Source organism: Coregonus lavaretus, assembly GCF_964263955.1.
Source record: "Coregonus lavaretus genome assembly, chromosome: 3".
Classification (NCBI taxonomy): Eukaryota; Metazoa; Chordata; class Actinopteri; order Salmoniformes; family Salmonidae; genus Coregonus; species Coregonus lavaretus.
The window spans coordinates 45113914-45126258 of NC_139990.1; the positions used below are offsets into that span (position 1 = coordinate 45113914).

At 42.3% G+C, this 12345-nt stretch overlaps 1 protein-coding gene across 1 annotated transcript; it reads right to left on the minus strand.

Annotated features, from left to right (window-relative positions):
• Positions 1 to 4732: 4732 nt before the first annotated feature.
• LOC311118460 (ferroportin-like) lies at positions 4733 to 11716 on the minus strand (the record flags this gene model as incomplete). Its single annotated transcript, XM_084157632.1, has 8 exons — positions 4733 to 4998; positions 5776 to 6468; positions 6783 to 7061; positions 7323 to 7449; positions 7878 to 7993; positions 10136 to 10295; positions 10527 to 10594; positions 11614 to 11716. 8 exons carry the CDS (start codon positions 11714 to 11716, stop codon positions 4733 to 4735), a joined length of 1812 nt encoding a protein of 603 aa, XP_084013758.1.
• Positions 11717 to 12345: the final 629 nt, after the last annotated feature.

Below are 12345 nucleotides of genomic sequence, written 5' to 3' on the forward strand. Positions count from 1 at the left end.
TCAGGCCTAATACAAAAATATTTTCAGAAGAAGCCTTTGACTCTCCTCCTGAACTGCCACCGTAGCCCTACACAGCACAGCCATTGGTTAGGCAGCAAAAAAAACGTGTTTGATCAGCAAGAGCAGAGTAGGCCGGGCTCAGGGTTGGAATATCCATTGCAGTGTTTAATGCAGCCTAGTTTTATTTACACCATCCCAACAGCCATCTTACAAATATAACTTTGCTTTGTGCTTCTCCGAGCACGCACTTCATTTGATTGAGACCACGCTAAATAGCCTATAGGCGCACTTGATATTGCGCGCCCAGCTGAGAATTAGAGATGAGCGGCGACATCGGGCACACATCCATACATAGCCTAATAAGCAACTAATTCTAAAACACTGAGAAATATTGAAATGTCTTCAATTACAAATTATATGACCCTCCCCTGGACTAGATATTTTTTTTAAACACTAAACCCTCCCCTTGACTGAAATTGAAAATACATGAACCTCCCCCATTTTCCTCCAGCTACCCATTATATACATTTTGATCCATCCCTAAGAAGAGAGAATGTGCCTAAAATCTGACTCACTCCAACTCCACTATCTCTGTCTAGCTAGACTACCTCTGTCTCATGTCATTTTAAATTCACTTCAAATTCACTTCAATAACTGAACTGATGATATTTGATATTGCACAATATCATACAGGGATTCATTCATATTATTAATATAATGTAATAACATGATGAAGATACTGTAACAGTAATATCAAGACGATGGTATGTTATTGTGATCATATGAGTTCGCACTCTATTAAGAGGGCCAAGAATAAGCCTGAGATATCAGTCCATTTTGCCATTTGCTGCATTGAATCCAGATTGACATTGAGTTGGACTGTGTCGTTAGTCTGTGTTGGCCCCGAAGATAAATCCATCCCAGACCAGAATAATCTCCTCTGACAGCTCGTGACAGCCCCTGAGAGTTTAGCAGCTCTGAGGATCCGCTCCATCATTAAATTGGGTATATTGTTGGGTAATATTGCACACTGCCTGAAGCAATCCCAATTGACAGGTTTACTTGGGGATTTCTTGTGCTTGACATCCCAGAGTGACATTGACCTCTGCTGGCCATGAGAGTCATTGCAGGTGAATTTGCCTGAAGCAAATTATATTACTAAAAAAGAGTGTTGAGATAATTGCCACAGCCTGATCCCCTCCTCTTCTTCCTCCTCCCTTTTCATCTATCTATCTATCTATCTATCTATCTATCTATCTATCTATCTATCTATCTCTCTCTCTCTCTCTCTCTCTCTCTCTCTCTCTCTCTCTCTCTCTCTCTCTCTCTCTCTCTCTCTCTCTCTCTCTCTCTCAATTCAATTTAAGGGCTTTATTTAAGGGCTTTATTGGCATGGGAAACGTGTGTTAACATTGCCAAAGCAAGGGAAGTAGATAGTAAACAAAAGTGAAATAAACAATAAATATTAACAATAAACATTACACTCAGAAGTTTCAAAAGAATATAGACATTTCAAATGTCATATTATGTATATATACAGTGTTGTAACAATGTGCAAATAGTTAAAGTACAAATGGGAAAATAAATAAACATAAATATGGGTTGTATTTACAATGGTGTTTGTTCTTCACTGTTTGCCCTTTTCTTGTGGCAACAGGTCACAAATCTTGCAGCTGTGATGGCACACTGTGGTTTTTCACCCAGTAGATAAGGGAGTTTATCAAAATTGGGTTTGTTTTCGAATTCTTTGTGGATCGCTGTAATCTGAGGGAAATATGTGTCTCTAATATGGTCATACATTTGGCAGGAGGTTAGGAAGTGCAGCTCAGTTTCCACCTCATTTTGTGGGCAGTGTGCACATAGCCTGTCTTCTCTTGAGAGCCAGGTCTGCCTACGGCGGCCTTTCTCAATAGCAAGGCTATGCTCACTGAGTCTGTACATAGTCAAAGCTTTCCTTAAGTTTGGGTCAGTCTCTCTCTCTCTCTCTCTCTCTATTAATCTGTCTCTCTCTCTCGTTCATTTCTCTCTCTCTCTCTCTCTCTCTCTCTCTCTCTCTCTCTCTCTCTCTCTCTCTCTGCCATGTAGAGAGGAGGCAGAACTAGGCCTACTTCCTACTTCCTGATTAATTGGGGACGGGGCTTCACCTGTGGTTCTATTTGTGAACATCCTGTCTTTTCTCCAGCGGTCAAAATGCAGTAAGATCCGCGCTGCGAGCCCGTCAGCAGAATCTCTAATGCCTTCTGCCACTATGGGAGCCAAGGATCTGGGAAATATCTCCATTAAATATGCACAAGGTCCACAAGGGACAGGCAGTATTAATATTATTAGAGTCATGAGGTAGGCTATACTCTGGGAAAGGGTCCAACTAAAACGTTAACTCAGGAAGGTTGAAATGGAGCCTTTATTTATGGAGGTGATTAACTGGGACTGGGTAGGGTCAGAAGCAGACTTGTTCGGTGCTTGGCATGCAGTGAGGGGCGTTTTGGAGCCTTCTTCTGGACAAAATGACTGGAAGCTAAACGTAGTGCGGTACATGAACTGTATACTGACTGTCATTTATGGTGCTGCGTTCATGTGCTCTCAGAATTATTGGAAACTTACAGAACTCGTGACTGAGAAACTCCCGGAAATCCCCTGGACTCGTCATAACTACGACTTTTAGACTTCCAAATCAGTTCATAATGAGCTTTGATGAATAGAGGGAAATGTTGGTAACAAAACATTTCAAGTCAAAATACAAAGACATCTTAATCCATGTTTATTGTCATCATAAATAACAGTCTGAAACAGAAAATACATCTTAATCCGTGTTTATTGTCATCAGAAATAACAGTCTGAAACAGAATCTGTGTTTATTGTCATCAGAAATAACAGTCTGAAACAGAAAATACATCTTAATCCGTGTTTATTGTCATCAGAACTAACAGTCTGAAACAGAAAATACATCTTAATCTGTGTTTATTGTCATCATAAATAACAGTCTGAAACAGAAAATACATCTTCATCCGTGTTTATTGTCATCATAAATAACAGTCTGAAACAGAAAATACATTTAATCTGTGTTTATTGTCATCATAAATAACAGTCTGAAACAGAAAATACATCTTAATCCTTGTTTATTGTCATCAGAAATAACAGTCTGAAACAGAAAAGGACAACAAATTATAGATGTAAGTGAACAATACGTCACAGGAAAATATGCTATAAAAACAAATAAATTGTAATGGGATGCTGTTTGCATGACAAAGAGTTAAACTTTGATGGTATTGCCACTGTACAAAAAGGATGGCCGTACATAGCTGAGAGACATGTCCAAGTCAGTTTTTCAAACACGGTTTTCTTGTACTGTACTGAGGTAAGGTTCTGTTTTAGTTCATGAGAACAACAAGGAAACAGGATGCGTAGGGGTTCTAGTGTGGTACAACACAGCCATAATCCAAGATCATACTGACCTATCAATCTATTAAACAATGATCTCAAAACATGTCATAAATGAAAGAGTAAGTAAAAATCTGGTTGCTATAAATTTGTCAAACTGCATTAATATCACTCTATTTCTATGTGAAGGAAAAGCATTTACAATTTGGAAGCAATTTTCAGTTATCTAAGTACACAAGCAATTATGGTCATTTTGATTAAATTAAAATGTGTGTAAAGAGAACGTGATTTAATCTGATTTCAATGCATGTTATTTTTTTCTTACTGTCTTTATGTTCTTATGATACGTTCCTACGATCCGGTTTAAATTATAGATATTTTTGAATGATATAATTTGTTAATCAATATGCACTGAAATGCGTCTTAGTGACTGATTTGAAAGCTAGGCATGTCTTCCTGATTCATCCACAGAGAAACAGACCAGGAGAAGATTACTCTACATCCTTCCTCTTCTGTCCATCAAGGGGGACTCCTTTATAATCTTCAGTATCTCACAATCTGACACCAACTTCCCTTTAGTTTTCCTTTTGGACTTCCTGGATTATTTCCAAGTGGACGGATCAGTAACATGTTTGCCACTTGTTAAAGTTGTTGAGTCTCGTTTCTGCTTCTTTTTGTTACTGTCACCTGCTTCACCATGCCCAGTTCTTTACTGTGTGAAGGTTAGAAAAATACATCCATCCATCCATCCATTCAACTCCCATCCAAAATGCTGAGTGGGTTAACAGACTACCATAATGAAGCTCTTGCAGTAATCCAAAATTGCTGGAAAGGCGTGTTCTGCTGCTGCTGCTGCCTCGGCCTGCCCTCTGTGCCCTTTGCCTGAGGTGGGAGAACATACCACGGTGGGGGATCAACACTGAGGTGGGAGAACCTACCACGGTGGGGGATAAACACTGAGGTGGGAGAACCTAACATGGTGGAGAACCAATACTGCATCTGTTGCGACCACATCAACTTATGTACAGAAGGGAAAAGGTGGATCCTACTCTAGTTCACCTGAGTTCTGGTTTCTGTACCTTATCACTTGGCCATACTTTACCTGGCCATGCAGGGAGATAGCAACCAGGTTGGGGGGGACACGACATATACTTGCTGTGTTGTGCTGGAATGAATGGCTGGATGGGGGGGCAGGGGTGTTAGAGTATTGTATTGTTGCCTAGCAATGAGAGCGCAGAGGGAACAAGAGAGAAGAGACATTCATTTCACAGGCAGGCGCAGGCAGAGTGGAGTCTCTGGGCACGTGGTTGGAGTCTTTGTTACATGCTTTGTCGTGGAAAGCCGCACGGCCTCCCTACGTGTCCAGGCGTCTGGCAGGTTTTCTCTTAGCTTTGCGTGCGTACAGGAAGTACATGGTGTGTCCCGTGGTGATGAACAGTACAGATATGATGACCAGGATGCCAAAGTGCTGCGGCTGCGGAGCAGAGATGACCATGATGAAGTGGAGAAGGTCCATCAGGTAGTTCATGGAGCTCTGGACGCCGTTGACCACGCCGCGTTCCGACTCACAGATGTTCTCCTGAAGCAGCTGGGTCACGGTCAGGTCGAAGGACCACAGACCTGGAACACACAGGATACACAGAGAACAGACGGTCAATGGTTGCTATGGTCTATACAGATAGACTACTACACTATGGTCTATACAGATAGACTACTACACTATGGTCTATACAGATAGACAACTACACTATGGTCTATACAGATAGACAACTACACTATGGTCTATACAGATAGACAACTACACTATGGTCTATACAGATAGACAACTACACTATGGTCTATACAGATAGACTACTACACTATGGTCTATACAGATAGACAACTACACTATGGTCTATACAGATAGACAACTACACTATGGTCTATACAGATAGACAACTACACTATGGTCTATACAGATAGACAACTACACTATGGTCTATACAGATAGACAACTACACTATGGTCTATACAGATAGACTACTACACTATGGTCTATACAGATAGACAACTACACTATGGTCTATACAGCTAGACTACTACACTATGGTCTATACAGATAGACTACTACACTATGGTCTATACAGATAGACTACTACACTATGGATCCATTGCTGTAGTCTCTATTCAGTCAGACACTGCAATCAAAACTGGTAAGCATTTTTCTGGTATAATACGAAAATGATTATCTTCCAACACTATTTGAACTAATTTACTGTTGAGTTTCAAAGAACTGAATACCCACAGCCTATGCTAGAAACATATATAGTACAGTTGCTATTGTTAAGCTGTGGATCAGCAAACCACTAACTCAATCTGATTGTGAAGGGCCTGGGCCTGGTCGTCCCTCTTACTCACCGATGCGTGCTGTGATGACACCCAAGAACAGCAGGATTATAGAGATGTAGGAGTCTGGCTCCGTGCCCGACGGCATGTTCTCAAACAGCACTGTGTTGTTGGTCCAGTGGATGGACGAGCGGTCGGGCAGCAGCGGCTGATTGATGCCACCCCGCATCGGGTAGGTGTGTTTCTGCCTTTGGCCCGCCACCATCCCCCCGACCGCCGCCAACGACAAATTGGCTTTGGTGTCCAGGAAGGGCATGAGCAGGCTGAGGTCCATGGGGCTGCCAGGGGCAAACACAGAACACACACACAGCAGCAGACAGCAAAGATGGAGACAGCTGGAGATGATGCCTGTGTTGACTAAACCGTAAGCCTTCCTCAGCTTGGTGAACATGACGGTGCCCATGAGGCCTGTTATAGCCGAGACGCCCATCAGCAGACTGAGCAGGGAGCCGCTGATGCCCTGGGTGTAGGCGTAACCCGTGGTGATGCAGTCAAAGCCAAGGACAGTTGTGTAAAGGAAGGCCAGGCCCATCCCAGCCAGGAAGACATCCTGGCGGTAGTAGGCCCTCCAGCCGTCCTTACAGGTGCTCAGGAGCCAGCGGAAGCGTCCGAAACACAGAGGCAGGTTGGTGATCTCCTTCAGGTTCAGGCTCATGTCGTCATCGCTGAGGCCCGGGGCTGATGTCACCACCTCACTCTGCTCTACTGAGAGGGAGAGGACAAACATCAGTCATGCTGCTAACATCATCCATTAACTAACTTAGGGCAATGGTGTTTTCAAGTAGTACTGCTTTTCCATAGAGATTAATAAGCATGTATGTGCTGTGCATGTTGTGGAGTTACAGTTAGGTTTCTTGACCTCACGTATCTTCCAACCAATTTCCAAATTACAGTAAAGCTATACTTCACTGTAAAGTTGGATGAAATAGGTTGGAAGATCCACTATACTTTACTTTACCAACTCAACTACTGAAGCAGTCACACAGTGACCAGGACACCAGGACCCCAAGGAAACTGACCTTGTGACCCCCTTTTCTCCACCAGTCCCTCGGTCCTCTCTTCTGGTCTCTCCAGGGTGGCCTGGCCGTCCTCGGGCGTGGGTGGTTTGACTGACAGCGCCGGGACAATGCGGTAGACCCGGGACAGGAAGATAAACTCCACTATGAGGGACACCAGGTTCCAGCCCAGGATGAAGCCGCAGCCAATCACGTTGGAGGCCAGGGTCATGACCTGTCCCACCGACAGTGGTGCCAGGATGTTGGTCACCTGATCGATGCGCCGCATGGTAGCATTCATCCCTGCAGATCAGAATCAAACCAAACGTACAGGGTTTTGTTTGGTTGTGGTGATATTAGAACTTGTGCTACCAGTTTGTACTAATGCCTAAATTAGCAAACTATTCTACTTCTATTGTAATGCATGTAATACATCCTAGAAAACTAAATACATAGAGTGTTTGATAAACTTGAAGTGCTTTAACCACCAGCCAGTTCAGCAGCTGAAACAGAAACAACAATCCCTCATGATGTAATAGCTTGCGGCAGGTCTGCCAGTCTCACCGGCGAGGTGACCCCGGTTGTAGCCAGTGATAACCACAATCCAGTCCCTCTGGATGGCGATGGTCAGCGCCGTGCTTGCTAGGTTAGCCACATCTGCCAGGACGATCACCACCGTATAACAAACCACCTTGTGTAAGTTTTGTGATGCAACACGTTACTACGCATGACAGCACAGAGCAGCAGGAGGCTCAGAACAGCAGCAGCAGCAACAACATGGACACAGAACAGTGGCAGTAGAAACAGCAACCGTCACAGCAGTTTACAATCATATATCTAGCCTGATTCTCAAGAGACCTGGGGTTTAAATAGTATTCATTTTCTTTAGAATACATTGAGTGTTTGAATGAGCATGCCTGGAGCACAGGATGGGTGGAATTTGTACTTTTAGGACTATTCCATTGGTTCCATTGCACCAGGCATACTCAATCAAGTGCAGATAAAGTCTTTGAAAGAATACAAATACTATTTGAATCCATGTCTGATTCCAAAATATACTGTAGGTTCACATCATGAGAGTTTAGACGGTATGGGAAAGAAAGGGAGAAACATACTCACAGTTAACCAGCCATCCCAAATGCTCTCAATCCACTGTTTATATGAGAAGACCAACATGAGCACAATGCTACACACCGTCACTGAAATGTTCTGAACCAACAACGATGCATGCGCCACTAAAACCAAGGAGGGAGAAGAAACTAAGATTCTAAAATATTCTGTAACAGTGTATCATAAATACATCATTGGTCTTAAAGGGGCAATCTGCAGTTGCTACAGTACATACATTTTGGGACTTTTAAAGTAATGATACAGTGCATTCGGAAAGTATTCAGACCCCTTGACTTTTTCCACATTTTGTTACGTTACAGCCTTATTCTTTTTCCCCTCATGAATCTACACAATACCCCATAATGACAAAGAAAAACAGGTTTTTAGAAATTTTTGCAAATGTATTACAATAAAAAACGGAAATATCACATTTACATAAGTATTCAAGACCCTTTAATCAGTACTTTGTTTAAGCACCTTTGGCAGCGATTACAGCCTCAAGTCTTCTTGGGTATGAAGCTACAAGCTTGGCACACCTGCATTTGGGGAGTTTCTCCCATTCTTCTCTGCAGATCCTCTCAAGCGCTATCAGGTTGGAGCGGGAGCGTCGTTGTACAGCTATTTTCAGGTCTCTCCAGAGATGTTCGATCTGGTTCAAGTCCAGGCTCTGGCTCGGCCACTCAAGGACATTCAGAGACTTGTCCAGAAGCCACTCCTGTGTTGTCTTGGCTGTGTGCTTAGGGTTGTTATCCTGTTGGAAGGTGAACCTTCGCCCCAGTCTGAGGTCCTGCACGCTCTGTAGCAGGTTTTCATGAAGGATCACTCTGTACTTTGCTCCGTTCATCTTTCCCTCAATCCTGACTAGTCTCCCAGTCCCTGCTGCTGAAAAACATCCCCACAGCATGATGCTGCCACCACCATACTTCACCGTAGGGATGGTGCCAGGTTTCCTCCAGACGTGACGCTTGGCATTCAGGCCAAAGAGTTCAATCTTGGTTTCATCAGACCAGAGAATCTTGTTTCTCATGGTCTGAGTCCTTTAGGTGCCTTTTGGCAAACTCTAAGCGGGCTGTCGTGCCTTTTACTGAGGAGTGGCTTCCTTCTGACCACTCTACCATAAAGGCCTGATTAGTGGAGTGCTGCAGAGATGGTTGTCTTTCTGGAAGGTTCTCCCATCTCCACAGAGGAACTCTGGAGCTCTGTCAGAGTGACCATCGGGTTCTTGGTCCCCTCCCTGACCAAGGCCCTTCTCCTCCGATTGCTCAGTTTGGCCGGGTGGCCAGCTCTAGGAAGAGTCTTCCTAACTTCTTCCATTGAAGAATGATGGAGGCCATTGTGTTCTTGGGGACCTTCAATGCTGCAGACATTTTTTGGTACCCTTCCCCAGATCTGTGCCTCAACACAATCCTGTCTTGGAGCTCTACAGACAATTCCTTCGACCTCATGGCTTGTTTTTTGCTCTGACATGCACTGTCAACTGTGGGACCTTATATAGACAGGTGTGTGCCTTTCCAAATCATGTCCAATAAATTGAATTGACCACAGGTGGACTCCAATCAAGTTGTAGAAACATCTCAAGGATGATCAATGGAAACAGGATGCACCTGAGATCAATTTCAAGTCTGATAGCAAAGGGTCTGAATACTTATGTAAATAAGGTTTTTTGTTTTTAATAAATGTGCCAACATTTCTAAAAACCTGTTTTCGCATTGTCATTATGGGTTATTGTGTGTAGATTGATGAGGGGAATGTTTTAATCCATTTTAGAATATGGCTGTAACGTAACAAAATGTGGAAAAAGTCAAGGAGTCTGAAGACTTTCGGAATGCACTGTATATAGCCATTGAGTCTAAAATAATATAACTTGTAAATGACTCATGAGCTTAGCTCATCTGTCGTACCCCATCAGAACCCCAAATATACTATTGTTTTACTTTGTAATTGTAAACTAACACGGTATAGCTTCAAAACATGATTAAAACTATAATTTGCATCTCATGGATGGTCAGTACTTGCGTCCATAGCTCTAACTATGAATTTGAGAGTGGTTACATTTATCCATCCCCATCCCTCAGCAATTTACCAAAACAGTGGCGGGGTGGAACTTTGTTAATGTTTGAACTGCAGAGGGCCCCTGAGAGGCAGGAAATTAGGACTGTGTCCCAAATGGCATCCTATTCCATATTATATTGCAGTACCTTTAGGGTGCCATTTGGGACTAGATATCAGTCCCTATAGATGTAAATAGAAATGATTGTTGGTCTAACCTTTGTTCCTGGGGTTACGGTCAACCCAGTCCCCAATCAATGCCCCCAGCAGCAGCACTGACCCCGCCACCACCAAGCCGAATATTGCGGTCAGCAGCAGGTTACGACCATACAGCTCGATCAGGAACACCGAAATGGCAAAGTGCCACATACGGTCACCCTATTAGAAAGACAAATAGTCATCATGACTGAGAAAAAACGTTTTTAGCTTTTGGCTTTAAGCTTTTTACTCTTTCTAGGGCTTTATGTCATAAGAGAAATGTAAATTGTTTCCATCTTTCATTGATTTGTAAGATACTACCAGGTTGATGACACATAAACTGTATAGTGTCCAGCCGGTATGGCTTTGTAGCTCCCTTACCAATTGTTGTTACATGAAAAGGCTTCTTACCCACATGGACAGTGCTCCACTGACGTAGATCAGGAATTTAGGGCCCCTGAGGTAGATGAGGGCTGATCCTGGTGAGTACATTCAACAGAGACACATAGTAACATGAACAATAACCAGAGGTAACATCATTACGGATCTACAGGACACATTCTGCAAATAAAGCTGTAAAACCACCTAATATTAAGCACTGGTCATCAGAGTATATCTGAACATATTTAGGACCAGGATGTTTTCTGACCACTTGACCTGATCAAAAAGCAAAAGCATTAAGTTGCTCTTATACCTAACACTTTACATTGAGTAGCTCTTATACCTAACACTTTACATTAAGTATATCTTACACCTAACACTTTACACTAAGTTTATCTTACACCTAACACTTTACATTAAGTAGCTCTTGTACTTAACACTTTAAGTTAAGTTGCTCTAATACCTAACACTTTACATTAAGTAGCTCTTACACCTAACACTGTACGTTAAGTTGCTCTTATACTTAACACTTTACATTAAGTTTCTCTTACACATAATACTTAAGTTAATGTAAAGGTTTAAGTATAAGAGCAACTTAATGTAAAGTGTTAGGTGTAAGAGAAACGTAATGTAAAGTGTTAGGTGTAAGAGAAACTTAATGTAAAGTGTTAGGTGTAAGATAACTTAATGTAATCTTACACCTAACACTTTACATTAAGTTTCTCTTACACCTAACACTTTACATTAAATAGCTCTTATACCTAACACTTTACATTAAATAGGTCTTATACCTAACACTTTACATTAAGTTTCTCTTACACCTAACACTTTACATTAAATAGCTCTTATACCTAACACTTTACATTAAGTTTCTCTTATACTTAACACTTTACATTAAGTTGCTCTTATACCTAACAATTTACATTAAGTAGCTCTTATACCTAACACTTTACATTAAGTTGCTCTTATACCTATATAGTAAGGCTGTAGTTCCGACAATCACAACATGTTGTTACATCATCATTTAGTAATAGCTATGTAGTTGTATTGTCAGATCATGAGGTCAGGGTAAAGTCCTGGTCATCTATCTCTCCCCTCCCGCAATAGACGAGCTGACCTGGTGTACTCCTGGCCTTCCTGGCCCGAGCCTCCCTGATGTCATCAGACTCAAGCTCCACCACCACCCCTCCACACTGGGCTGCATCTGCTCGCAGGGACATCGCCTGTACAGGGACCAAGCCAGGTCAGGGGTCAGAGGTCATACAACTACTGTACAAGATTACAGAAGGGGCCTGTCAACTCAATGGAACTAGTATAATTAAGAATGGGCCTGCTCAACTCAATTGAACTAGAATAGAACTAGTAGTATTAAGAATGGGTCTGTTCAAGTCAATAGTCTTTGTATAAAGGTCTATGGGTGCATTGCAGAGTCCTAAGGGCATACACTAGTAATAGAAAAACCCACACTCATTGAACATATTCTATAGAACATGTGTCAAACTCATTCCATGGAGGGCAGAGTGTCTGCAGGTTTTTGCTCCTCCCTTGTACTTGATTGAGGAACTAAGGTCATTAATTAGTAAGGAACTCCCCTCACCTGGTTGTCTAGGTCTTAATGGAAAGGAAAAAACAAAAACCAGCAGACACTAGGCCCTCCATGGAATGAGTTGACACCCCTGCTTTATACATTCAATTCCTTATAACAGCACATCAAATTGAAATGACAGGTTTAAGAAAAGTTGAATTTGTTGACATGAAGTAAAAGGCCACCTTATTAAGCCTCAACCATGTAAAACATGTTCATCAGTTGAAGTCAGTATCTATCAACCATGTCCTCATGTCCACTTAT